Raw genomic sequence first — 25,023 nt, 5'->3', positions numbered from 1 at the left:
CAAGATCAAAGCCAACGCTTTATTCCACCAGAAGTTGCTTATGAGGGGGCGGGGCCTGCCCCTCAGGGGGCGTGGCATGGCCCGGGGGGGCGGAGCTAGAGGGTGGTGAGCTTGTGGTGGGGGCGGGCCAGCTTCTCGGGGTGGTCAGAGGCCATGAGGGAGATGTCGCGGAAGATGTCGAGGTAGGTGTCGTCACCTGGGGTGGGTGGGGTGACCCCAAAATGGGGACACCCCCCCCCAAGCTCCTCATTGGGGGCCCCCAAATCCAGCCCCCCGCCCCAAACCCCCATGGGGACACCCCAAACTTGGGCTGCCCCAAATATAGGGACCCCCTTGGGAACCCCAACCCCAGGGAGCCCCCAAGGACCCCTGGGGTCAGCCCAAACTCAGGGCCCCCTCAAAACCCGTATTGGGGACCCCCAAATCCAAGGACATCCCCCAAACCTGCTCCCCCCCCAAACCCAATGACCCCCCCAAACTCGGCCCCCCCCCCCGGCCTTTCTCAGGACCAGAGAATCACCCAGAAACACCCTGGCACCCCCCCAACCCCACTCCCCCATGATCCTCCTCAGGACCCCCCCCAAATCCAGGGACACCCCAAAACCCTCCCCAAGCCCTGAACACCCCCAAACCCGGAGCCCCCAAACCCACCGGTCTGCCCCTGGGCCACCTCCAGCTCCCGCATCTTGGCCAGCCGCAACCTGGGGAGGAGCAAAGGGGAGGGGGAGAAGGTGAGAAAAGGGGTACCCCCACCCAAGGGTGCCCCCACCCAAGGGTGCCCCACCCCCACCCCCAGGGGGTCTCACAGGGTGACGATGTCGGCGTTGGCCAGCTCGATGGCGATGGTGAGGGGGTCCTTCCCCTCCGCGTCCACGGCGTTCACGTCAGCCCCCCGCTTCAGGAAGAGGCAGGCCAGGCTGGAATTTGGGGGGGGACATTTGGGGGGACACACACACACACAGTGGGTCAGGTCTCCCATCCAGGCAGCGGACGGGGCGGTGCCTGCTTAGCTTCCCGGTGGGGGAAGCTGTGCTGGGTCCCTCCCGATCTTGGGAGACCCTTGGGAGATGGGGGGGATTGCACCCCAAAAAAGGGAATAGGGACCCCCCCTAAAAGGGAATAGGGACCCCCAAGAGATCCCCCAAAAAGGGAATAGGGACCCCCCCAAAAGGGAATAGGGCCCCCCCCGAAGGAATAGGGACCCCCCCAAAACAGAATAGGGATCCCCCTAAGAAATAGGGACCCCTCCCAAACGGAATAGGGATCCCCCTAAAAGGGAATAGGGACCCCCCCGAAGGCATAGGGACCCCCAAGAGAATAGGGACCCCCAAAAGGGAATAGGGATCCCCAAAAAGGGAATAAGGACCCCCCAAGGGAATAGGGACCCCACAAGAGAATAGGGACCCCCCTAAAAGGGAATAGGCCCCCAAAAGGGAATAGGGACCCCAAGAGAATAGAGACCCCCAAAAGGGAATAGGGATCCCCAAAAGGGATTAAGGACCCCCAAGGGAATAGGGCCCCCCAAAGGAATAGGGACCCCTCCCAAGACAATAGGGGCCCCCAAAAGAATAGGGAGCTCACAAAGGGAATAGATACCCCCAAAGGGGATAGGGACCCCCAAAAGGGAACAGGAGCACCCCAAAGGGGATAGGGACCCCCAAGGGAATAGGGACCCCCAAAGGACCCCCCCAAGGGACCCGCCCAAAAGGGAACAGAGTCCCCTCAAAAAAAAGGGGGTTCCCCTCCTCAAGGGACTGGCGTCAGGTCACCCATCCTGGCACCGCCCAGGGCCGCCCCTGCTTAGCTTCCCTACCCGCCGCTCTTGGGGTGGGCGCCGCCACCATTGATAAAATGGGGTTTGGGGCGGGGGGGGGGGCAGCGCCTTCCCCCCCTCCCAGTTCGATACTGGGACGCACCCAGTATGTCCCAGCATGGTGGCGTGGTGCAGCGGCCCCCGCCCGCGGCTGTCGCTCTGGTTGACGCTGGCTCCGTTCTGCAGCAGGAACTCGCAGGCCAGCAGGGAGTTCTTGGGGAGCAGGGGGGACGACACCCACAATTAGGGGGTGTTCCCCCAGCACCCTAGGGTGCCCCCCCCCACTCCGGTTACCGCGGTGACGGCTTGCAGCAGGGGGGTGCGGTTGTCCTCGGCGGTGTTGACCCAGCCGGGGTCGGCGCCGTGGGCCAGCGCGTCGGCCATGGTGGGCAAGCGGCGGTGCTGGGCCGCCCAGTAGAGCAGAGCCCCGGGGTGCAGGCTGGGGGGGCCCTCGGCCTCCGCTGGCTCTGGGGGCGGGGCTTCAGACCACGCCCATCTCGCTCAGGCCACGCCCAAACCCCAAAGCTTCTCTCCCCCCCCCCCCCCCCTCTGGGAGGCTGTTGGCCCATAAGCCCCGCCCAACTGGCTGGGAGGCCACGCCTACACTGTGCAACCCTCCCCGCCCACAAGGCACAAGCCCCACCCATGCGGTATAAGCCCCACCCATGCAGTATAAGCCCCACCCACGAGGTGTAAGCTCCGCCCCTGCATTTAGGCCACGCCCCCCAAGTCTGCAACACCCTCCCAGCAGCAGTCATCTGTCACAAACCCCGCCCTCCATCATAAACCACGCCCCTTCCGCATAAGCCACCCCTCTGTGTGATAGCTCCACCCCAATCCTAAGCCCTGCCCTTTGCCATAAGCCCCGCCCTTCACCAGCCCTGTCCCTTTAATAGCCCAACCACCGCTAAGCCCCGCCTTCCATAAGCCCCACCCAATGATAAGCCCTGCCTTTCTCCACAAGCCCCGCCTCTTTATAACAAACCCCTCCTCCAGCTGAACCCCCGCCCCTTAATTTTAGGCCCCGCCCTCCACCATAAGCCCCCCTTTGATTCGCAGGCTCCGCCCAATGATAATCCCGCCTTCCACAAGCCCCGCCCCACAACCTCAACCCCTGCCCCTTCACACCAAGCCCTCCCCTCCATCCCAAGCCCCGCCCCATTACAATGAGCCACGCCCCTCTCCCTCAGCCCCTCCCCCCGAGGCCCCGCCCCTCCTACCAGGGGTGTGGTGGCCGCGGGGGTGGGGCTGCTGCGGGGGGCGGGGCCGGGGCGGGATGGGCGGGCCGGGGGCCCCCGGGAGCCCCGTGACGAATTTCTTCTCCACGTACTTGGCCCGGATCCAGTCCTCCCGCTGCGCCCTGGGGGACGGGGGCTTGGGGGCCCGGGGGGCTGGGGGGCCCTGGGGGTCCTGGGGGTCCTCCCGGGGGTCCTCCCGCTGCGCCCTGGGGGCCGGGGGGGCTTGGGGGCCCTGGGGGGTCCTGGGGTTCTCCCGGGGTCCTCCCGCTGCGCCCTGGGGGACGGGGGGCTTGGGGGCCCGGGGGGGCTGGGGGCCCTGGGGTCCTCCCGGGGTCCTCCCGCTGCGCCCTGGGGGACGGGGGGGGCTTGGGGGGCCCGGGGGGGCTGGGGGGCCCTGGGGGGGTCCTGGGGTCCTCCCGCTGCGCCCTGGGGGACGGGGGGCTTGGGGGCCCGGGGGGGCTGGGGGGTCCTGGGGGTCCTCCCGCTGCGCCCTGGGGGATGGGGGTTGGGGGGCCCGGGGGTCCTGGGGGTTCTCCTGCTGCACCCTTGGGGGCTGGGAGGTCCCAGGAGGGATGGGGGGTCCTGGGGGTCTTCCCGCTGCACCCTGGGGGGGGTCCTGGGGCCCTATCACTGCCCCCGGGGGGCACAGGGATTTGGGGGTCCTATCACTACATTAAGGGGGACAGGGGTTTGGGGGATCCCAGGGGTCTTCCCACTGCACCCTGGGGGGTGACGGGGTTCCCAGGAGCCACCATGTTTGGGGGGCTTTCAGGGACTGGGGGTGGGGGGTGTCTGCCACCCTCCCCCCAATTTTGGGGTGCTGCATGGGGGGTCTCACCGGGAGCAGCCGGGGGGGGGTCTCTTCACCCCCATCTCCTCCACCCGAGCCTCGTAGATGCGGTTCAGGGTGCTGTTCCCCAGCTCGCACATCAACTAGGGGGGGGGGACGACACCCCAAAAGTGTCACCTGGGGGCCACCCCCTCCCAGCCCCCCCCTTCCCAGTGCTCCCAGTTACCTTCACCAGTTCAGGCTCCCAGGAGTCCAGCGTCAGTGAGCGCACCTTGGAGAAGTGGACCCCTAGGCTCCTGGGGGGGGATTTGGGGGTCAGGGGGTCCCTGAGGATTCTGGGGGTCCCTGGGGGTATTGGGGGTCCTGGGGTCTCTGTGGATCCCGGGGGATTTAGGGGGTCAGGGGGTCCCTGAGGATTCTGGGGGTCCCTGGGGGGTATTGGGGGTCCTGGGGTCTCTGCGGATCCCGGGGGGATTTGGGGGTCAGGGGGTCCCTGAGGATTCTGGGGGGGTATTGGGGGTCCTGGGGTCTCTGCAGGTCCCTGGGGGGGGATTTGGGGGGGGTCAGGGGGTCCCTGAGGATTCTGGGGGTCCCTGGGGGTATTGGGGGTCCTGGGGTCTCTGTGGATCCCGGGGGGATTTGGGGTCAGGGGGTCCGTGAGGATTCTGGGGGCCCTGGGGGGTATTGGGGTCCTGGGGTCTCTGTGGATCCCGGGGGATTTGGGGGTCAGGGGGTCCCTGAGGATTCTGGGGGTCCCTGGGGGGCCCTGAGGGTCCAGGGGGTCCTGGAGATCCTGGGGGCTGCAAAGGTCCTTGCAGGGGTCATGGGGGGCCCTGGGGGGCCCTGAGGGTCCTGGGGGTCCTGGGGGACTCTGAAGGACCCTGGGAGGGTCTTGGGGGCCCTGGGGGTGTTTGGGGTCCCTGGGGGCCCTGAGGGTCTTGCAGGGATGTTGGGGGGCTGTTGAGCAGCTTTTGGGGGGCTCTGCAGGCCCATGGGGGCACCTTTGAGGGACCCTGGAAGGACCTTGAAGGACTTTGGGGGAGGCCTGGGGGGGGCTCAGTGGGGTTTTGGGGTCCCCTGGGGTTTTTGGGGTGCCCTGGGGGGTTTTGGGGTGCCCTCAAAGATTTTGGGGTGCCCTCAGGGATTTTGGGGTGCCCCTGTAGATGCCAAAGCCCTCAATACATCGAGCAGCGCTGGCTCTAGGGAGGCTCGGGGGACCCTTAGGAGACTTGGGGGAGCTTTGGGGGGTCTGGGGGGGTTTTGGGGTGCGCTGGGGGTTTTTGGGGTGCCCTCAGGGATTTTGGGGTGCCCTGGGGTTTTAGGGGTGCCCTGGAAGGTTTAGGGGTGCCCTCAAAGATTTTGGGGTGCCCCTATAGATGCCGAAGCCCTCAATACATCGAGCAGCGCTGGCTCTAGGAAGGCTCGGGGGACCCTTAGGAGACTTGGGGGAGCTTTGGGGGGTCTGGGGGAGTTTTGGGGTGCCCTGGGGGGTTTTGGGGTGCCCTGGAAGGTTTAGGGGTGCCCTCAAAGATTTTGGGGTGCCCTCAGGGATTTTGGGGTGCCCCTATAGATGCCGAAGCCCTCAATACATCGAGCAGCGCTGGCTCTAGGGAGGCTCGGGGGACCCTTAGGAGACTTGGGGGAGCTTTGGGGGGTCTGGAGGGGTTTTGGGGTGCCCTGGGGGGTTTTGGGGTGCCCTGGGGTTTTTGGGGTGCCCTCACCGGTGGATGCCGGAGCACTCGATGCAGAGGGTGATGCCCAGGTTGATGCTGGCCCAGGCGGGTGCCGGCTCCCGGCAGTCGCAGCAGCTCCCGTTCCCCTCCAGCCCCAGCACCGCCTCCAGCACTTGAGATTCGGGGGACCCCCCGGGCCCCCGGACCCCCCGGCACCCCGATACCGACCACGGACGTTCGGGGGCTGTGGGGTACAGGGGTGGGGGTTGGGCAGTGCTTGGGGATCCCCCTGGGGGAGGGGGGGGCAGGGGGGGATCCCCGATTCCCCCCTCCCCCCCCAGATGGTTTTTGGGGTCCCCAAGTGCACCCAGGAAAGTTTTGGGGTTCCTGACCCCCCCCGGGAGGGTTTTGGGGGTCCCCGATGCCCCCGTGAGGATTCTGGGGGGTCCCTAATCCACCCCAGGAGGGTTTTGGGGTCCCTAATCCCCTTCATGAGGGTTTTGGGGGTCCGTGATCCCCCCCAGGAAGGTTTTGGGGGTCCCCAATCCCCTCCAAGAGGGTTTTGGGGGGGTCCCTGATCCCCCAGGAGGGTTTTTGGGGTCCCAGACCCAGCCCAGGGGGTCCCTGATCCCTCCAAGAGAGTTTTGGGGGTCCCTAATCCCCCCCCAGATGTTTTTTGGGGTCCCCAAGTCCACCCAGGAAAGTTTGGGGGTCCCTGACCCCCCCGGGAGGGTTTTGGGGGACCCGATGCCCCCGTGAGGATTCTGGGGGGTCCCTAAGCCACCCCAGGGGGTTTTGGGGTACCCCTTTGCTCGTGGCAGGGTTTTGGGGTGCCCACCTGGCCCGGGGGTTCCTGGGGTCCCAAGGGGTTTTGGGGTACCCCTTGCTCGTGGGGGGTTTTGGGGCACCCACCTGCCGGAGGGGTCCTGGCGGGGTCTCAGGGGTTTCGGGGTTCCCCCTTGCTCGTGGGGGGTTTTGGGGTGCCCACCTGGCCAGGGAGGGGTCCCAGGGGGTTTTGGGGTACCCCTTGCTTATGGGGGTTTTGGGGCACCCACCTGCCTGGGGGGTCCAGGAGGGGGTCCCAGCGGTTTTTGGGGTACCCCTTTGCTCACGGGGGTTTTGGGGTGCCCACCTGCCCGGGGGGTCCTGGGGGAGTCCCAGGGGTTTTGGGGTCCCCTTGCTCGTGGGGGTTTTGGGGTGCCCACCTGCCCGGGGGGGTCCTGGGGGTTTGGGGTTCCCCTCGCTCGTGGGGGTTTTGGGGTGCCCACCTGGCCAGGAGGGGTCCCAGGGGGTTTTGGGGTCCCCTTGCTCGTGGGGGGTTTTGGGGTGCCCACCTGCCCGGGGGTCCTGGGGGTTTGGGGGTTCCCCCTCGCTCGTGGGGGGGTTTTGGGGTGCCCACCTGGCCAGGGAGGGGTCCCAGGGGGTTTTGGGGGTCCCCCTTGCTCGTGGGGGGGTTTTGGGGTGCCCACCTGCCCGGGGGGGTCCTGGGGGTTTGGGGTTCCCCCTCGCTCGTGGGGGGTTTTGGGGTGCCCACCTGGCCAGGAGGGGTCCCAGGGGTTTTGGGGTCCCCCTTGCTCGTGGGGGGTTTTGGGGTGCCCACCTGCCCGGGGGTCCTGGGGGTTTGGGGTTCCCCCTCGCTCGTGGGGGGTTTTGGGGTGCCCACCTGGCCAGGAGGGGTCCCAGGGGTTTTGGGGTCCCCCTTGCTCGTGGGGGGGTTTTGGGGTGCCCACCTGCCCGGGGGGTCCTGGGGGCCCCTGGCTGAAGGCGGAGGCGATGCTGCTCTGCTCGGCGCCCAGCCAGGCCCGCTGCTGCCCCGCCGAGTCCGCCTGCAGCACGCAGGACCTGGGGACAGCGGGGACGGGGGGTCAGGGGACACGGGGGACGGGGGGACAGGGGGGACAGGGGGGACAGGGGGTCAGGGGACACGGAGGGACAGGGGGGACACGGGGGGTCAGGGGACACGGGGGGACAGGGGGGACAGGGGGGTCAGGGGACACGGAGGGACAGGGGGACAGGGGGACAGGGGGGTCAGGGGACACGGAGGGACGGGGGGACAGGGGGACACGGGGGACACGGAGGGACGGGGGACACGGGGGGACAGGGGACACGGAGGGACGGGGGGACAGGGGGGTCAGGGGACACGGAGGGACGGGGGGACAGGGGGACACGGGGGTCAGGGGACACGGAGGGACGGGGGGACAGGGGGTCAGGGGACACGGACGGACGGGGGGACAGGGGGGTCAGGGGACATGGAGGGACGGGGGGCACGGGGGGACAGGGGACACGGAGGGACGGGGGAACATGGGGGACAGGGGGACCCGGGGGTCAGGGGACACAGAGGGATGGGGGGACAGGGGGACACGGGGGGACAGGGGACACGGAGGGACGGGGGACAGGGGGGTCAGGGGACACGGAGGGACGGGGGGACGGGGGGACAGGGGACACAGGGGGACAGGGGACACGGGGGACGGTGGGGACAGGGGGGACATGGAGGGACGGGGGACACGGAGGGACACGGGGGGACAGGAGGACATGGGGGTCAGGGGGACACGGGGGACGGGGGGACACGGAGGGACACGGGGGTCAGGGGACACGAGGGGACACGGGGGGAGGGAACAAGGGGTTTTGGGGTCCCCGGAGGCTTTTGGGGTGCCCAGGGTTGGAGGATTTGGGGAGGGAGGATTTTGGAGCCCCCACCTGTGGGAACTGGGAGAGGTTGGGGTCCCCAAGGGGGGGGCTGGGGTCCCCCCCGGGTTTTGGGGTGTCCCCACCCCGGTTTTGGGGTGTCCCCCCCGGGTTTTGGGGTCCCCCCCCCGCGTTTTGGGGTTTCCCCACCCAGGTTTTGGGGTCCCCCCAGGTTTTGTGGTCCCACCACCTGGGTTTTGGGGTGTCCCCCCGGGTTTTGGGGTTCCCCCGGGTTTTGGGGTCCCACCACTCGGGTTTTGGGGTGTCCCCTCTGGGTTTTGGTGTCCCCCTGGGTTTTGGGGTTCCACCACCCGGGTTCCCGGGTCCCCTCAGGTTTTGGGGTTCCCCACCCTGGTTTTGGGGTCCCCCCGGGTTTTGGGGTGTCCCCCCCGAGTTTTGGGGTCCCACCACCTGGGTTTTGGGGTGTCCCCCCCAGGTTTTGGAGTCCCACCGAGTTTTGGGGTGTCCCCTCTGGGTTTTGGGGTCCCCCCCCGGGTTTTGGGGTCCCACCACCCGGGTTTTGGGGTGTCCCCTCTGGGTTTTGGGGTCCCCCCCGGGTTTTGGGGTCCCACCACCCGGGTTTTGGGGTACCCCCCTGGGTTTTGGGGTGTTCCCCCCGGGTTTTGGGGTCCCACCACCTGGGTTTTGGGGTGTCCCCCCCAGGTTTTGGAGTCCCGCCGAGTTTTGGGGTACCCCCCTGGGTTTTGGGGTCCCCCCCGGGTTTTGGGGTCCCACCACCCGGGTTTTGGGGTGTCCCCTCTGGGTTTTGGAGTTCCACCACCCGGGTTTTGGGGTACCCCCCTGGGTTTTGGGGTGTTCCCCCCAGGTTTTGGGGTCCCTCCCCGGGTTTTGGGGTCCCCCCTTGGGTTTTGGGGTCCTCCCTCGGGTTTTGGGGCCCCCCCCCGGGTTTTGGGGGGCCCTGGGCACTCACTTGGAGGGGGAGACGACCTCGAAGCAGAAGCGGCGCTCGAGGTCGGGGCAGGGCTTGACGGTGCAGAGGCGCAGATCCTCCACCACCACCGTGGGGGGGTCCGGGGGGGCACCCCCAAACCTCAGCCCCCGGGATGCACCCCCAAAACCGGACCCCAAAACCTGACCCCCAAAACCCGACCCCCAAACCCGACCCCCAAAATCTGGTGCCAAAAGCCACCCCCAAAAACTCCCCCAAATCTGCCCCCCCCGCCAAAAAGCTCCCCAAATTGAGTCGCCCAAAGTGGAGCCCCCCAAATCTGCCCCCAAACCTGCACCCCCAAACCTGCACCCCCAAACCTGCTCCCCAAAACTTGACCCCCAAAACTGCCCCCAAAACCTGACCCCCCCAAATCTGGTGCCAAAAGCCACCCCCAAAAACAGCTCCCCAAATTGAGTCGCCCAAAGTGGAGCCCCCAAATCTGCACCCCAAAACTGCCCCCCAAATCTTGACCCCCAAAACTGCCCCCAAAACCTGACCCCCCAATCCTTCCCAAAACCAGCCCCCAAATTCAGGCCCCCCAAATCTGCCCCCAAATCTGCCCCCAAATCTGCTGCCAAAACCACCCCCAAAACCACCTCCCCAATTCAGCCCCCCAAAACTTGACCCCAAACTGCACCCCCAAACCTGACCCCCAAACTTGACCCCAAATCTGCCCCCCAGAATCTGCTCCCCAAAACTTGACCCCAAAACTTGACCCCCAAAACTGCCCCCCAAAACTGCCCCCCAAACCCGACACCCCAAAACCCGACCCCCAAAATCTGGTGCCAAAAGCCACCCCTAAAAACAGGTCCCCAAATTGAGTCCCCAAAGTGGAGCCCCCCAAACCTGCCCCCCAAAACTGCCCCCCAAACCTGCCCCTCAAATCTGCACCCCAAATCTGCCCCCCAAATCTGCACCCCCAGAATCTGTCCCCCAAATCTGCTCCCCAAAACTTGACCCCCCAAATCTGCACCCCCAATCCCGACCCCCTAAACCACCCCCAAAAACAGCCCCCTAAACCCACCCCCAAGGGCCCCCAAAACCAGCCCCCCAAACCAGCCCCCCAAGGGCCCCCAAAACCAGCCCCCCAAACCAGCCCCCAAGGGCCCCCAAAACCAGCCCCCACCCCACCCCCAAAACCAGTCCCCCTAAGGGCCCCCCCAAACCACCCCCAAACCAGCCCCCAAGGGCCCCCCAAAACCAGCCCCCAACCCCACCCCCCAAACCAGCCCCCAAGGGCCCCCAAACCAGCCCCCAACCCGACCCCCAAACCAGCCCCCCAAGGGCCCCCCAAACCAGCCCCCAACCCTGCCCCCAAACCAGCCCCCCAAGGGCCCCCCAAGGGCCCCCAAGCCCGCCCCCAAACCAGCCCCCCAAGGGCCCCCAAAACCAGCCCCCCAACTCCACCCCCAAACCAGCCCCCCAAGGGCCCCCAAAACCAGCCCCCAACCCTGCCCCCAAGGGCCCCCAAAACCAGCCCCCACCCCACCCCCCAAACCAGCCCCCCAAGGGCCCCCAAAACCAGCCCCCCACCCCACCCCCAAACCAGCCCCCCAAGGGCCCCCAAACCCAGCTTCCTAAAGCAGCCCCCCAACCAGCCCCCCAATCCAGCCCCCAACCCCTAAATCCTCAGCCCCCCGGGGTCCCCAAAGTGCCCCCACCCCCCACCCCCGGGGCCCCCCAAACCCGCTCACCCGCGCCCGCTTGAGGTAGAGGAGTTGGTTGCTCTGGATGAAGAACCAGCGCCTGGGGGAGGGGGTCAGGGGGACCCAAAACCCCCAGGGGAAAGGGGGGCAGGGGGACCCCAAAACACCCCAGGAATGGGGGCAGGGGTCCCCAAAACCCTCTTGGGGAAAGGGGGGGCAAGGGGGACCCCAAAACTCCTAGGGGAAAGGGGGGCAGGGGGACCCCAAAACCCTCCTGGGGAAAGGGGGGCAAGGGGGACCCCAAAAACTCCTAGGGGAAAGGGGGCAGGGGGACCCCAAAACCCTCCTGGGGAAAGGGGGGCAAGGGGGACCCCAAAAACTCCTAGGGGAAAGGGGGGCAGGGGGACCCCAAAACCCTCCTGGGGGAAAGGGGGGACAAGGGGGACCCCAAAAACTCCTAGGGAAATGGGGGCAGGGGGACCCCAAAACCTTCCTGGGGGAAAGGGGGGTCAAGGGGGACCCCAAAACCCCCACGGGAAAGGGGGTTGGGGGACCTCAAAATCTTCAGGGGAAGGGGGCGGGGGACCCCAAAACCCTCTTGGGGAAAGGGGGTCGGGGACACCCCAAAACCTTCAGAGGAAAAGGGGGCGGGGGACCCCCAAAGCTCCTAGAGGGAAACGGGGGTGTCAAGGGGATCCCCAAAACCCCCAGGGGAAAGGGGGTCGGGGGACCCCAAAACACCCCAGGGCAATGGGGAGGGTCAGGGGGACCCCAAAATCCCCGGGGCAAGGGGGTCGGGGACCCCAAAACCTTCAGGGGAAAAGGGGGGTCGGGGGACCCCAAAACCCTCCTGGGGAAGGGGGGTCAGGGGGACCCCCAAAATCTTCCCAGGTGAAAGGGGGCGCAGGGGGACCCCAAAACACTCCTAGGGGGGTAAGGGGGGATCAAGGGAATCCCCAAAACACCCCAGGGAAATGAGGGGGTCAGGGGGGACCCCAAAAACTCCTCGAGGGAATAGGGAGGGTCAGGGGGACCCCCAAAACCCTCAGGGGAAAAGGGGGGGGTGGGGGATCCCCAAACCCTCCCGGCACAATGGGAGGAGCTGTGGGGTGCAGGAGTTTTGGGGGGTACACGGAGATTTTGGGGGTACAGGAGATTTGGGGTACCAAAGAGTGTTTGGGGAGTACGGGGGGTTGGGGGTACAAGGATTTGGGGGTATGGGGGTGTTCGGGGGTACGGGAGTTTGGGGGACCGGGGAGGGGTTGAGGGGTATGGGGGGTGTTCAGGGGGTTTGGGGGTACAGGGGGTTTGGGGGTACGGGGGGTTTGGGGGACCAGGAGGGGTTTGGGGGTGCAGGGGGTTGGGGATACAGGTTTTGGGGATACAGGGGTGTTCAGGGGTACAGGGAGTTTGGGGCACGGGGTGGGGATAGAAGGATTTGGGGGTACGGGGGTGTTCAGGGGTACAGGGGGTTTGGGGGGACCGGGGAGGGGGTTGAGGGGTATGGGGGTGTTCAGGGGATTTGGGGGTACAGGGGGTTTGGGGGTACGGGGGTTTGGGGGTGGAGGGGGTGTTTGGGGGTACGGGGGTTTGGGGGTACCGGCTCCAGGTGCGGAAGGCGTTGCTGGCTCTCTTGTACAGGTACCCCTCCATGGGGGCCCCCGGCCCCGCCTCCCCCATAGCCCCGCCCACCGTCTCCTGTGATAGGTCCTGGGGGCTGCCCGTCAGCCTGGGCCTGCCCCCACCCTCCCTGGCCCCGCCTCTCAGCCCTGCTGCCCACCCCCATAGGCCTTGGGGGCTGCCTGTCTGCTAAAGGCCCGCCCCCGACAGGTCAATCAACTTGGCCCTGCCCCCGGAGCTGTCAATCATAGCTAGTCCCGCCCTAGGGCTGTCACTCAAAGCTGGTTGGGCTAGCCAGCTGTCAATCAAAGCCTACCGCAGCTGGCCCCGCCCCAGCTCCCTGTTAATTCTCCCAGCCTGACCTGAAGACTGTCAATCAAAGCCGGCCCCGCCCCACCTGTCAATCAACCGTGTCCCCACCCATTAATCAAAATTGAGCCCGCCCCTCCCTGCTGCCAATTGGGTACAGCCCCTCCCACTGCCTACAGCCCCGCCCCTTGGCGCTGGCTCCACCCCCACACCCCAGGCCACACCCCTTCCACCATAGCCACACCCCAATGCTCCCAGACCACGCCCCCAGATCAGGCCACGCCCACCACCACCAGCCAAAGCCCCCTTGGTGCCCCCCCCCCCTTAGCGTCAGCCCCCGCCCCCAAGCTCTGACCCCGCCCCAGGCTGTGACCCTGCCCCCTCCGGCCGTGGCCACGCCCCTCGCCCCGCCCACCTGCTGCAGCAGCAGGGCGTGGCGCTGCTCCATGTCCCGCTGCTGCCGGGCCCCCTCCAGCACCAACCGGTCCAGCTGCGGGGAGCGGACGCCTGGGGCCCCCCCGAACCCCTGGGTCCCCCCCAAACCCCTAGGGCCCTCCCCAGATGCCTGGGTCCCCCCCGGATGCTTGGGTCCCCCTGAACCCCTGGGTCCCCCCCAAATGCCTGGGTCCCCCCCGAACCCCTGGGTCCCCCCTGATGCCTGGGTCCCCCCCTGAACGCCTGGGTCCCCCCTCAGATGCCTGGGCCCCCCAAAACGCCTGCCCCCCCCCCAGGACACCCAGACCCCCCGTAGGTCCCCTGGGAGGGAGGGGGAAGGGTGCCCGGGTGGGTGGGGTTTTTTTTGGGGGGGCATCCCACCCCACCCGGATGGCTGGGTCACTTTGGGGGTGGGGGGGGGGTGGGGAGGGATGGGGACATCCCAAATGCCTGGGTCCATGGGTAGGGTGGGGGTGGGGGTGGGGTCCCTCCCGGATGCTGGGGTCTCCTGGGTGGGGGGTCGGGGGGGGACGCCGGGGTCCCTACCTGCACCCCCAGCTGCCCCCGGTACTGCTGGGTGCTGGTGGCCCTGTGGTGGCCCCGGCTGAAGAAGGTGGCCTGGGCCTCCAGCAGGGTCAGCACCTGGGGAGGTGAGGGGGGTCAGTCTGTCACCCCCCACCCCGGGGACCCCAGACCCTCCCCCAACCCAGAAACCCCCAAGACCCCCTCAAGGGACCCGCCAAAGTCCTTACCCCCTCCCCAAAGTCACCCCAGTTGTGCCCAGAGCGCCAGGACCCCCCCCAGAACCCTCCAGACCCCTCCCACCCCCCACGGACCCCCAAGACCCCTCAAGGGACCCCCTGGAGGCCCCCAAGCCCCCATTGGGCCCCCAGGACCCCCAAACCCTCCTGAGCCCCCAAACCCCCCATATTTGCCCAGAAGCCCCCAACACCCCTAAGCCCCCCCAGCCCCCTCCCCGGGACACCCCAAACCCTCCCAGAGTCGTCCCCCCCGACCCTTCAAAGCCCCCACAAGACCCCAGGGACCCCCAAATCCCCCAGGGACCCCCAACCCCCAGGCTGCCCCTTGGGCACCCTGGACCCCCCAAACCCCTCCATGTCCCCCCAGGAGCCCACCCAACACCCTCCAAGCCCCCCCCCCCACCGGACACCCTAAACCCTCCCAGAGACCCCCCAGACCCCTCGCAGCCCCCCACCCCCAAGAGCCGCCCCCAGGACCCACCCATGCCCCCTGGGACCCCCAAATCCCCCAGGGACCCCCAAGACCCTCCGACCCCCCCCCACTCACAAACTGGAGGACCTCCGTCTTCTTCTTGTCCTGCATCACGTTGAGCTGGGGGGGGGGAGGGGGGGGAAGGTTGGGGGGTGCTCTGGCCCCGCCCCTTTCGAGCCACACCCTCTTAAGCCCCGCCCATCGAGCCCTGCCTCCTCGAGGGCCCACCCCCAGAGGCTGCGCGCTTCCCAGATCAGCCCAACGGGACCCTGCCCATTGCCCTGCCCCTTTAAACCCCTCCCATTTTAGGCTCCACCCCGCAGTCACCGCCCATTCAAGCCCCGCCCCTCGCAAGCCCCACCCCAGACAAGCCCCACCCCAGACAAACCACACCCCCACAAACCACACCCCTCCCACCCCATTCAACCCCCCGCCCACCCCAAGCCCCGCCCCTGCAAGCCACTCCCCAGACAAAACCCTGCCCCCACGCAAAACCACGCCCCTCCTGCCCCATCCAACCCCTCCCCACCCCAAGTCCCACCCCTCAAGCCCCACCCCATCAAGCCACACCCTCCACAAAACCACGCCCCTCCTGCCCCATTCAACCCCCTCCCCAGCCTCCCCAGCCCTACCCCTCCCCATCCCAGACCCTGCCCCTCAAGCCCTGCCCTCACAAGCCCCACCCCAGACAAACCACGCCCCCACAAAACCACACCCCCGCCCCATTCAACCCCTCCCCACCCTCCCCACCCGTGCCCCTCCCCATCCCAAGCCCCGCCCCTCAAGCCCTGCCCCAGCCAAAACCCTGCCCCCACGCAAACCACACCCCTCCCACCCCATCCAACCCCTCCCCACCCTCCCCAGCCCTACCCCACCCCAAGCCCCACCCCTCAAGCTCCGCCTCAAGCCGCACCCCAGCCAAAACCCCGCCCCCACGCAAAACCCTGCTCCCTCCCACCCCATCCAACCCCTCCCCACCCGTGCCCCTCCCCATCCCAAGCCCCGCCCCCAAGTCCCGCCCCAGCCAAAACCCCGCCCCCACGCAAACCACACCCCTCCCACCCCATCCAACCCCTCCCCACCCGTGCCCCTCCCCATCCCAAGCCCTGCCCCTCAAGCCCTGCCCCTCAAGCCCTGCCCCCACGCAAACCACACCCCTCCCACCCCATCCAACCCCTCCCCACCCTCCCCCAGCCCTACCCCACCCCAAGCTCCACCCCCTCAAGCCCTGCCCCAGCCAAAACCCCGCCCCCACGCAAACCACACCCCTCCCACCCCATCCAACCCCTCCCCACCCTGCCCCTCCCCACCCCAAGCTCCACCCCTCAAGCCCCGCCACAGCCAAAACCCCGCCCCCACGCAAACCACACCCCCTCCCACCCCATCCAACCCCTCCCCACCCTCCCCTCCCCACCCCACCCCGCCCCCTCCCACCTCAAGCCCCGCCCACCTGCAGGACGTAATCCAGCCCCGGGCCCGGGCCACGCCCGGGCCCCCCCAAAGCGGCGGCGGCTTCGCGGGCCTCCAGGGGCCGGCGGCGGGGAACCTCGGCGTGGTGGTGCAGGGCCCCCGCCCGCGCCTCCGCCCCCCCCGCCCGCTCCCGCCGCGCCTCCCGCAGCCCCCGCGCCTCCCTGGGGGGCAGCACCCATGGGTGCTCCTGGCAGGGGTCCTGCCCCAGCCTCCCCGCCTCCCCGGGATCCCCCCCAGCACCCAGAGGGTCCCCCCAGCACCCATGGCCCCTCCCGGCACCCATAGGGTCCCCACAGCACCCAGAGGGTCCCCACAGCGGCCACGGTGGTCCCAGGACTCCCCCGCAGCACCCATGGCACCCCACTCTGCGGTACCTATAGGGTCCCCGTGGCACCCACGGGACCCACATGGCACCCATGGCACTCTCCAGGACCTATAGGGTCTCCACAGCACCCATGGGACCCTCAAGCACCCATAGGGTCCCCCCAGCACCCACGGCCCCTCCCAGCACCCATAGGGTCCCCCCAGCACCCATGGCCCCTCCTGGCACCCATAGGGTCCCCCTAGCACCCACGGCCCTCCAGCACCCATATGGTCCCCACAGCACCCATAGGGTCCCCACAGCGGCCACGGTGGTCCCAGGACTCCCCCGCAGCACCCATGGCACCCCACTCTGCGGTACCTATAGGGTCCCCGTGGCACCCACGGGACCCACGTGGCACCCATGGCACTCTCCAGGACCTATAGGGTCTCCACAGCACCCATGGGACCCTCAAGCACCCATAGGGTCCCCCCAGCACCCACGGCCCTCCAGCACCCATAGGGTCCCCCTAGCACCCACGGCCCTCCAGCACCCATAGGGTCCCCCCAGCACCCACGGTGGTCCCAGGACTCCCCCGCAGCACCCATGGCACCCCACTCTGCGGTACCTATAGGGTCCCCGTGGCACCCACGGGACCCACATGGCACTCTCCAGGACCTATAGGGTCCCCACAGCACCCATGGGACCCTCAAGCACCCATAGGGTCCCCCCAGCACCCACAGCCCCTCCTGGCACCCATAGGGTCCCCCTAGCACCCACGGCCCTCCAGCACGGATAGGGTCCCCCCAGCACCCATAGGGTCCCCCCAGCACCCACGGTGGTCCCAGGACTCCCCCGCAGCACCCATGGCACCCCACTCTGCGGTACCTATAGGGTCCCCGTGGCACCCACGGGACCCCCATGGTGCCCCCCAGCACTTGCAAGACTCCCATGGCACCCATGGGACTCTCCAGGACCTATAGGGTCCTCCCAGCACCCATGGGACCCTCAAGCACCCATAGGGTCCCTCCAGCATCCATGGCTGCCCCCAGCACCCATAGGGTCCCCCCAGCACCCATGGCTGCCCCCCAGCACCCATAGGGTCCCCCCAGCACCCACGGCCCTCCAGCACCCATAGGGTCCCCCTAGCACCCACGGCCCTCCAGCACCCATAGGGTCCCCCAGCACCCACGGTGGTCCCAGGACTCCCCCGCAGCACCCATGGCACCCCACTCTGCAGTACCTATAGGGTCCCCGTGGCACCCACGGGACCCCCATGGCACCCATGGCACTCTCCAGGACCTATAGGGTCCTCACAGCACCCATGGGACCCTCAAGCACCCATAGGGGCCCCCAGCACCCATGGCCCCTCCCGGCACCCATAGGGTCCCCCCAGCACCCATGGCCCCTCCTGGCACCCATAGGGTCCCCCTAGCACCCACGGCCCTCCAGCACCCATAGGGTCCCCCCAGCACCCAGAGGGTCCCCACAGCGGCCACGGTGGTCCCAGGACTCCCCCGCAGCACCCATGGCACCCCACTCTGCGGTACCTATAGGGTCCCCGTGGCACCCACGGGACCCCCATGGCACCCATGGCACTCTCCAGGACCTATAGGGTCCCCCCAGCACCCATGGGACCCTCAAGCACCCATAGGGTCCCCCTAGCACCCACGGCCCTCCCTGAGCACCCATAGGGTCCCCACAGCACCCATGGCCCCTCCCAGCACCCATAGGGCCCTCCAGCACCCACGGCCCCTCCCGGCACCCATGGGCCCCCCCAGCACCCACGGCCCCTCCCGGCACCCATAGGGTCCCCACAGCACCCACACCCCTCCCCGAGCACCCATAGGGTCCCCCCAGCACCCATGGCCCCCCCCAGCACCCATGGGCCCCCCCAGCACCCATGGGCCCCCCTCACTCACTCCTTGAGCAGGGTGTGGAGGGGGCGGCGCAGGGCGCCCTGGGTGCTGCCCTGCAGCTCCTGGGGACACGGGGGGGTGGGGGGGGACCCCAGGGAAGGGGTGAGGGGGCTGAGCGACCCCTCTTTGAGCCCTGGGAGGCGTGGCCAGCCCGGGAGGGGCGTGGCCAGCCCTGGAGGGGCGTGGCCAGGAAAGGGGTTGGGGCAGGCAAGGGGTGGGGGGCTTGGAGGAGGGGGTGGGGCTCGGAGGAGGGGTGGGGCTCGGAGGAGAGGGGTGGGGCTCAGAGGAGGGTGGGGCTCAGAGGAGGGGTGGGGCTCAGAGGAGGGTGGGGCTCAGAGGAGGGGGTGGGGCTCAGAGGAGGGGGTGGGGCTCAGAGGAGGGGTGGGGCTCGGGGAGGGGTGGAGCTCCGAGGAGGGGTGGAGCTCCGAGGAGGGGTGGAGCTCGGAGGAGGGGTGGAGCTCGGAGGAGGGGGTGGAGCTCGGAGGAGGGGTGGAGCTCAGAGGAGGGGTGGAGCTCGGAGGAGGGGTGGAGCTCGGAGGAGGGGTGGAGCTCGGAGGAGGGGGTGGAGCTCGGAGGAGGGGGTGGAGCTCGGAGGAGGGGGTGGAGCTCGGAGGAGGGGGTGGAGCTCGGAGGAGGGGGTGGAGCTCGGAGGAGGGGGTGGAGCTCGGAGGAGGGGGTGGAGCTCGGAGGAGGGGTGGAGCTCGGAGGAGGGGGTGGAGCTCGGAGGAGGGGTGGAGCTCGGAGGAGGGGTGGGGCTGGGAGAAGGGGGTGGGGCTGGGAGGAGGGGGTGGGGCTCGGGTAGGGGGTGGGGCTCGGGTAGGGGTGGGGCTCGGGTAGGGGGTGGGGCTCGGAGGAGGGGCGTGGCCTGGGGAAGGGGGTGGGGGTTGGCAAGGGGTGGGGCAGGGTCAGATGGGACTGGGGCATTGGGGAGAAGGGGCGTGGCCTGGGGAAAGAGGGCGTGGTGTATGAGGAGGGGGTGTGGCCTGAGAGGAGGGGGGTGGCTTGTGAAACGGGGGCGTGGCCTGCTCACCTCGTGGCTGTCCATCATCTGCTCCAGGGAGTCGCAGCACTTCTCCAGAGCCTCCTGGGGGGGTCGGGGGTTCGGGGGCCGGGACCCCATCCCTCCCCCCACATCCCTCCGCACCCCCAGGACCCCCAACACCTTCCCTGAGCCCTCCAAATCCCCCAGCAGGCCCCAGAGCACCCTGACCCCCAGGGGCCCCCCAAGACCCCTGTAGCCCTCCCACACCCGGGCCCCCCCCCATTTTTGGGGGGCTCACCCACACCACGGGGTCTCCCCAGGCCCTGTAGCCCCCCTATCCCAGGACCCCCTTATTTTGGGGTGCTCGCTTGAACCAGGGGGACCCCACAAGCCCCTGGGACCCCAGGCCCCCCAGACCCCCCATTTTGGGGTGCCAACCCGCACCAGGGGCTCCCCACGGCCCCTGGCACCCCCAGACCCACTTTGAACCCCCAAGACCCCCTGGAACAAACCCAGACCCCCCATTTGGGGTGTTCCCCCCAGGGGATCCCCAAGCCCCTGGGACCCTCCCCCCGGGGTTTGGGGGTGCTCACCCGCACCAGGGGGTCCCCGCGGGGGATCCCCGCCAGATCCCGCAGCCCCGCGGCGAAGGCCCGGCTGGTCCCTTCCAGCTGCCGCCCCGCCTCCAGCATGGCCGAGCACAGCTTCAGCACCTGGGGGGCACCGTCAGCCGCCCGGGGATCCCCCCCGGATCCCTCTGGATCCCCCGGATCCCCCCAGATCCCTCGGGGATCCCCAAAGCCCAGGGACCCCCAGCAAGCCCAGGACCCCCCTGCCAGGCTGGGACTCTGAGGTCCCCTTAGATCCCCCTGGATCCCCCCAGATCCCCTGGGATCCCCCAGGATCTCTCAGGGATTCCCAAACCCCAGGACCACTCTGGCACTGCCTGGGACTCTGAGGTCCCCTGGATCCCCGGATCCCCCAGATCCCTCGGGGAGCCCCAAAGCCCAGGGAACCCCCAGCAAGCCCAGGACCCCCCTGCCAGGCTGGGACTCTGAGGTCTCCTTAGATCCCCCTGGATCCCCCCAGATCCCCTGGGATCCCTCGGGGATCCCCAAACCCCAGGGAACCCCCAGCACCCCCTGGCTCTGCCCAGGGCCCTGAGGTTCCCCCAGATCCTCTCGGATCCAGGGGATCCCCCCCAGATCCCCTGGGGATCCCCAAACCTCTAGGAACCCCCCCAAGACCACCCTGGCCCTGCCTGGGATCCCCCCAAATGCTCCTGAATCCAGGGATCCCCCCAGATCCCTCGGGGATCCCCAAACCCCAGCACCCCCAGGAGCACCCTGGCCCCACTCAGGACCCTGAGATCCCCCCCAGATCCTTGGGGACCCCCAAAACCCAGGGGACACCCAGCCCCCCACCCCCAGGATCCCCCAGACACCCCCCACCTCCAGGGGATCCCCCAAAGACCCTGGGGATCCCCAAACCCCAGGACCCCTCCCCAGCACCCCAGCACCCCCAGATCCTGGGGATCCCCCAGATTTCGGGGTCCCCCTCCCCACCTTCTCCAGGTGGGTCTCGAGCTCGGCCACGTCGGCCTCCGCCTCCTCCACGGCCGCCCTGGGGGCACGGGGGGATTGGGGGTCACGGGGGTTTGGGGGGTCACAGAGGGGTTTGGGGGTCACGGGGGATTTGGGGGGGCACAGGAGGTTTGGGGGGCACGGGGTTTGGGGGGTCAGAGAGGGTTTGGGGGTCATAGGGGATTTGGGGGGGGCACAGGGGGTTTGGGGGGGCACGGGGGGTTTGGGGGGGGGTCATGGGGGGATTTGGGGGTACAGGGGGTTTGGGGGGGGCCTGGGGGGTTTTGGGGGCACAGGGGGTTTGGGGGTCACAGAGGGGTTTGGGGGGTCATGGGGGATTTGGGGGCACAGGGGTTTGGGGGGCACAGGGGATTTGGGGTCATGGGGGGTTTGAGGGGTCAGAGAGGGGTTTGGGGGGCACAGGGGTTTGGGGGTCATGGGGGATTTGGGGGCACGGGGGTTTGGGGGAGCTGGGGGTTTTGGGGTCAGAGAGGGGTTTGGGGGTCATGGGGGATTTGGGGGGCCTGGGGGTTTTGGGGGTCACGGGGGTTTGGGGGTCATGGGGGGACACAGGGGATTTGGGGGTCACGGGAGGTTTTGGGGGTCATGGGGGGTTTGAGGGGTCAGAGAGGGTTTGGGGGGACCTGGGGTTTTGGGGGGTCAGAGAGGGTTTGGGGGGTCATGGGGGGGGATTTGGGGGCACAGGGGGTTTTGGGGGGACCTGGGAGTTTTGGGGGAGCACGGGGGTTGGGGGGTCATGGGGGGTTTTGGGGGTAATGGGGGCAGTTTGGGGTCACCGAGGGGGCTTCGGGGGGCACAGGGGTTTTGGGGGACCTGGAGGGTTTTGGGGGTCACAGGGGGTTTGGGGGGTCATGTGGGGGGTTTGGGGGACACAGGGGGATTTGGGGGTCACGGGGGTTTGGCAGGGTCAGAGAGGGGTTTGGGGGTACCTGGGGTTTTGGGGGGACCTGGGGGGTTTGGGGGTCACAGGGGTTTTGGGGGGAACTGGGGGGTTGGGGGTCAGAGAGGGGTTTGGGGGACCTGGGGGGTTTGGGGGTCACAGGGGTTTTGGGGGTGAGCTGGGGGTTGGGGGTCAGAGAGGGGTTTGGGGGACCTGGGGGTTTTGGGGGTCACGGGGGCTTTGGGGGTCATGGGGGTGTCTGGGGGACTGGGGGTTCGAGGGGACACGGGGGATTTGGGGGTCACGGGGGATTTGGGGGACACGGGTGGGGTTTGGGGGGTCATAGGGGGTTGGGGGACCTGGGGGTTTGGGGGGTCAGAGAGGGGTTTTGAGGGGTCACAGGGTTTTGGGGGGCCATGGAGGGGTTTGGGGGGCAGAGAGGGCTTTTGAGGGGTCCCGGGGGTGATGGGGGGGGTTGGGGGGTCGCTGAGGGCGTACAGGGGGATTTGGGGGTCACAGGGGTTTTGGGGGGTCAGAGAGGGGTTTGGGGGGTCACGGGGGGTTTTGGGGGGTCATGAGAGGTTTTGGGGGTCACGAGAGGTTTTGGGGGCATTGTGGGAGTGGTGGGGGTCAAGGAGGGGTTTTGAGGGGTCACGGGGGCGTTTGGGGGTCCCAGGAGGGTTTGGGGTGCCCTGGGGGGTTTGGGGGTCAGAGGGGAGATTTGGGGGGCGAGGAGAATTTGGGGGTTCAGGGAGGGGCTTGGGGGACTCAAAGGGGAGATTTGGGGGGCCCTGGCGAGATTTGGGGGGGGGCTCTGGGGCTCAGAGGGAGTTTGGGGGGTCCTGGGGGATTTGGGGGCTCGAGGGGGGGATTTGGGGGGTCAGGGAGGTTTTGGGGGGTCAGGGAGGTTTTGGGGTGATTTGGGGGGGATTTGGGGCCCCGCGGTCACCGGGTGCTTCCGGCGGCGCTTCCTGTGGGTGCCGTCGTCATGGCGACGCCGTGACATCACGGGCGGGGGGTGGGGAGCATTGGGGTGCCCCAAGATGGCCGACACCTTCCCCCCGCCCCCGTGCGAGGCCTCGTGCGAGAGACGACCCTCGTGCCAGGGACCCCCCATAGCGAGCGAAAGCCTCCTGCGAGCCCCGCCCCCTGTGCAAGCCCTGCCCCCGTGCAAGCCCCGCCCCCGTGCCAGGCGCCCTGGTGCAAGCCCCGCCCCCTCGTGCGAGGCCCCTCGTGCGCAAAACTCCCTCGTGCGAGACCAGGCCTCTCCCGCGCGGCCGCTTCCCTCGTGCAAGCCCCGCCCCTCGTGCAAGGACACCCTCGTGCAAGCCCCGCCCCTCGTGCAAGGACACCCCTCGTGCAAGCCCCGCCTCCCGTGCAAGCCCCAGCCAGCACGCGCACGCGCGTGCAAAGGCGGGGGAGTTCACGTGTTCCCCCTTGCGCGCACGCGTGTGCGAGGCCGTGCGAGGCCACACGCCGCCCCCCCTCGCACACGCGTGTGCGAGGCCATGTGAGATCACAGGCCCCCGTTGCACACGCGTGTGCGAGGGCGCATGCACCCCTTACACATGCGTGTGCGAGGCCACGTGAGATCACAGGCCCCCGTTGCACACGCGTGTGCGAGGCCACGTGAGAACACACGCCTCCCCTTTGCACACGCGTGTGCGAGGCCGTATGCTCCGCCATCGCACACGCGTGTGCGAGGCCATACACCCCCATCGCACACGCGTGTGCGAGGCCGTGCGAGGCCACATGGCCCCCCCATTGCACACGCGTGTGCCAGGCCGTGCGAGATCACGCACCCCCCCCATTGCACACGCGCGTGCAAGGCCATACACCCCCATCGCACACGCGTGTGCGAGGCCGTGCGAGGCCACCAGGCCCCCATACGTGTGCGAGAGGCCCCGTGCCCCCCTCGCACGCCCCCTCCCCCCCGCGGCTTCCTGCCCCTCCCCGCTGCGCACCCGCGCGTGCGAAACCGCTTCCTCCCCGCGGGGGGGTGGGGGGGCCCTTGCACGAGGGGGGGGCCTCGTGCGTGGGGGACGCACGGGGCAGGGGCCTTGCACCGGGGGTCTCGCACGCTCGTGTGAGGGGGTCTCACACGAGGGGGGGGCCCTTGCACGAGGGGCTCTCGCATGAGGGGAGGCCCTTGCACGAGGGGGGCCTTGCACGAGGGGTCTTCCATGAGGGGGCCCTTGCACGAGGGGCTCTCGCACGGGGGGGACCCTTGCACAAGGGGGGGCCTTGCACGAGGGGTCTTTCACACGAGGGGGGCCCTTGCACGAGGGGGCCTTGCACGAGGGGCTCTCACACGGGGGGCCCTTGCACGAGGGGTCTTGCACGTGGGATCGTGCACGGGGGTGCTCTTGCACGAGGGCCTCTCGCACGAGGGGGTCCCTTGCACGAGGGGGCCTTGCACGAGGGGGGGCCTTGCACGAGGGGTCTTTTACACCGGGGGGCTCTCGCACGAGGGGAGCTCGCACGAGGGGGCCCTTGCACGAGGGGCGCCCGTGCCCTCAACTGCCCCCATTTCCAGCCCGGGGGGTTTGGGGTCCCGGGGGGCAGGGGGTCCTGGGAGTGGAGGGGAGGGATCCGGGGGGCAGGGGTGTTTGGGGGGCCCGGGGGGCTGCTGGTCCTGGGGGTGCTTTGGGGGGGTCTTGGTTCGGGGGGCTTTGGGGGTCCCGGGGACACCGGGAGGGGGGGCCGGTCCCGGGGGGCTTGGGGACACTGGGGGGGTCCCCATCCCGGGGGCCCCGGGGGGCTCAGGGGTGCTGATACCGAGGGATGCTCGGGGTGGGGTCCTGGGGACACCGGGGGGGTCCCGGTGCCCGGGGGTCCCGGGGGGTCTCAGAAGCGGGGAGGGCCCGGGGGTGTCCCGGTCCCGGGGGGTCTCAGAAGTGGGGGCCCCGGGGGGCTCAGGGGGTGCTGGTATCAGAGGATGCTCGGGGTGGGGGGTCCCGGTGACACCGGGGGCGTCCCGGTGCCTGGGGGGGTCTCAGAAGCGGGGGGCCCGGGGGGTCCCGGTGCCGGGGGGACCCGGGGGGCTCAGGGGTGCTGGTATCAGAGGATGCTCGGGGGGGGGGGCCGGGGACACCGGGGGGTTCTCGGTGCCCGGGGGTTCGGGGGGTCTCAGAAGCGGGGGGCCCGGGGGTCCCGGTGCCGGGGGTCCCGGGGGTCCCGGTGCCGGTACCTGAACCAGGGCGAGTCCCGCAGACACTCCTCGAAGTCCAACTTCACCGTCATCCCGGCGGGGGGCACCGGGGGTCCCGGGATGGGGGGAAGGGGTCCGGGGGTCCCGGGATGGGGGGCTGGGGTGGGGAAGGGGTCCCGGGGGTCAGGGGGTCCCAGGGCTCGGGCGGGCGGCGGTGCCGGGAGGCGGCAGGCGGCGACGGGGCCGGGCGGGCGGCGGCTCCGCCCCGGGGAGGGACCGGGGGGCACCGGGGGGGTAGGGAGGATGGGGGGCAGGGATGGGG

General features: G+C 69.0%; 1 protein-coding gene across 1 annotated transcript; it reads right to left on the bottom strand.

The window, feature by feature from the left end:
* Nucleotides 1–5: 5 nt before the first annotated feature.
* ACAP1 (ArfGAP with coiled-coil, ankyrin repeat and PH domains 1) lies at nt 6–24,808 on the bottom strand. The gene is made up of 22 exons (XM_072848697.1): nt 24,741–24,808; nt 20,632–20,689; nt 19,660–19,779; nt 19,115–19,168; nt 18,088–18,146; nt 15,845–16,025; nt 14,470–14,514; nt 13,708–13,803; nt 13,142–13,216; nt 12,398–12,507; nt 10,838–10,897; nt 9,131–9,250; nt 7,204–7,356; nt 5,563–5,709; nt 4,068–4,137; nt 3,890–3,984; nt 3,034–3,173; nt 2,108–2,280; nt 1,917–2,026; nt 807–917; nt 652–701; nt 6–196 (listed from the first exon to the last, which is right to left on the bottom strand). Exons 1-22 carry the CDS (start codon nt 24,791–24,793, stop codon nt 96–98), a joined length of 2,181 nt encoding a protein of 726 aa, XP_072704798.1. The 5' UTR covers nt 24,794–24,808; the 3' UTR covers nt 6–95.
* Between the last annotated feature and the right edge of the window lie 215 nt (nt 24,809–25,023).

This window comes from Ciconia boyciana, chromosome 32 (assembly GCF_034638445.1).
Source record: "Ciconia boyciana chromosome 32, ASM3463844v1, whole genome shotgun sequence".
Classification (NCBI taxonomy): Eukaryota; Metazoa; Chordata; class Aves; order Ciconiiformes; family Ciconiidae; genus Ciconia; species Ciconia boyciana.
The sequence above is the reverse complement of the archived record's forward strand: the minus strand, read 5'-3'. Positions and strand labels throughout refer to the sequence as shown.

Excerpts from the sequence above, each read along its gene's own strand:
- ACAP1 (XM_072848697.1), bottom strand. The coding sequence starts at position 24,793 with ATGACGGTGAAGTTGGACTTCGAGGAGTGTCTGCGGGACTCGCCCTGG. Across the intron at positions 9,251-10,837 it reads AAGCGGGCGCGGGTGAGCGG|GTTTGGGGGTGCCCCCCCGG; the intron begins GTTTGGGGGGCC and ends CCGGGGGCTGAG. Across the intron at positions 3,985-4,067 it reads GGGAGCCTGAACTGGTGAAG|TTGATGTGCGAGCTGGGGAA; the intron begins GTAACTGGGAGC and ends CCCCCCCCCTAG.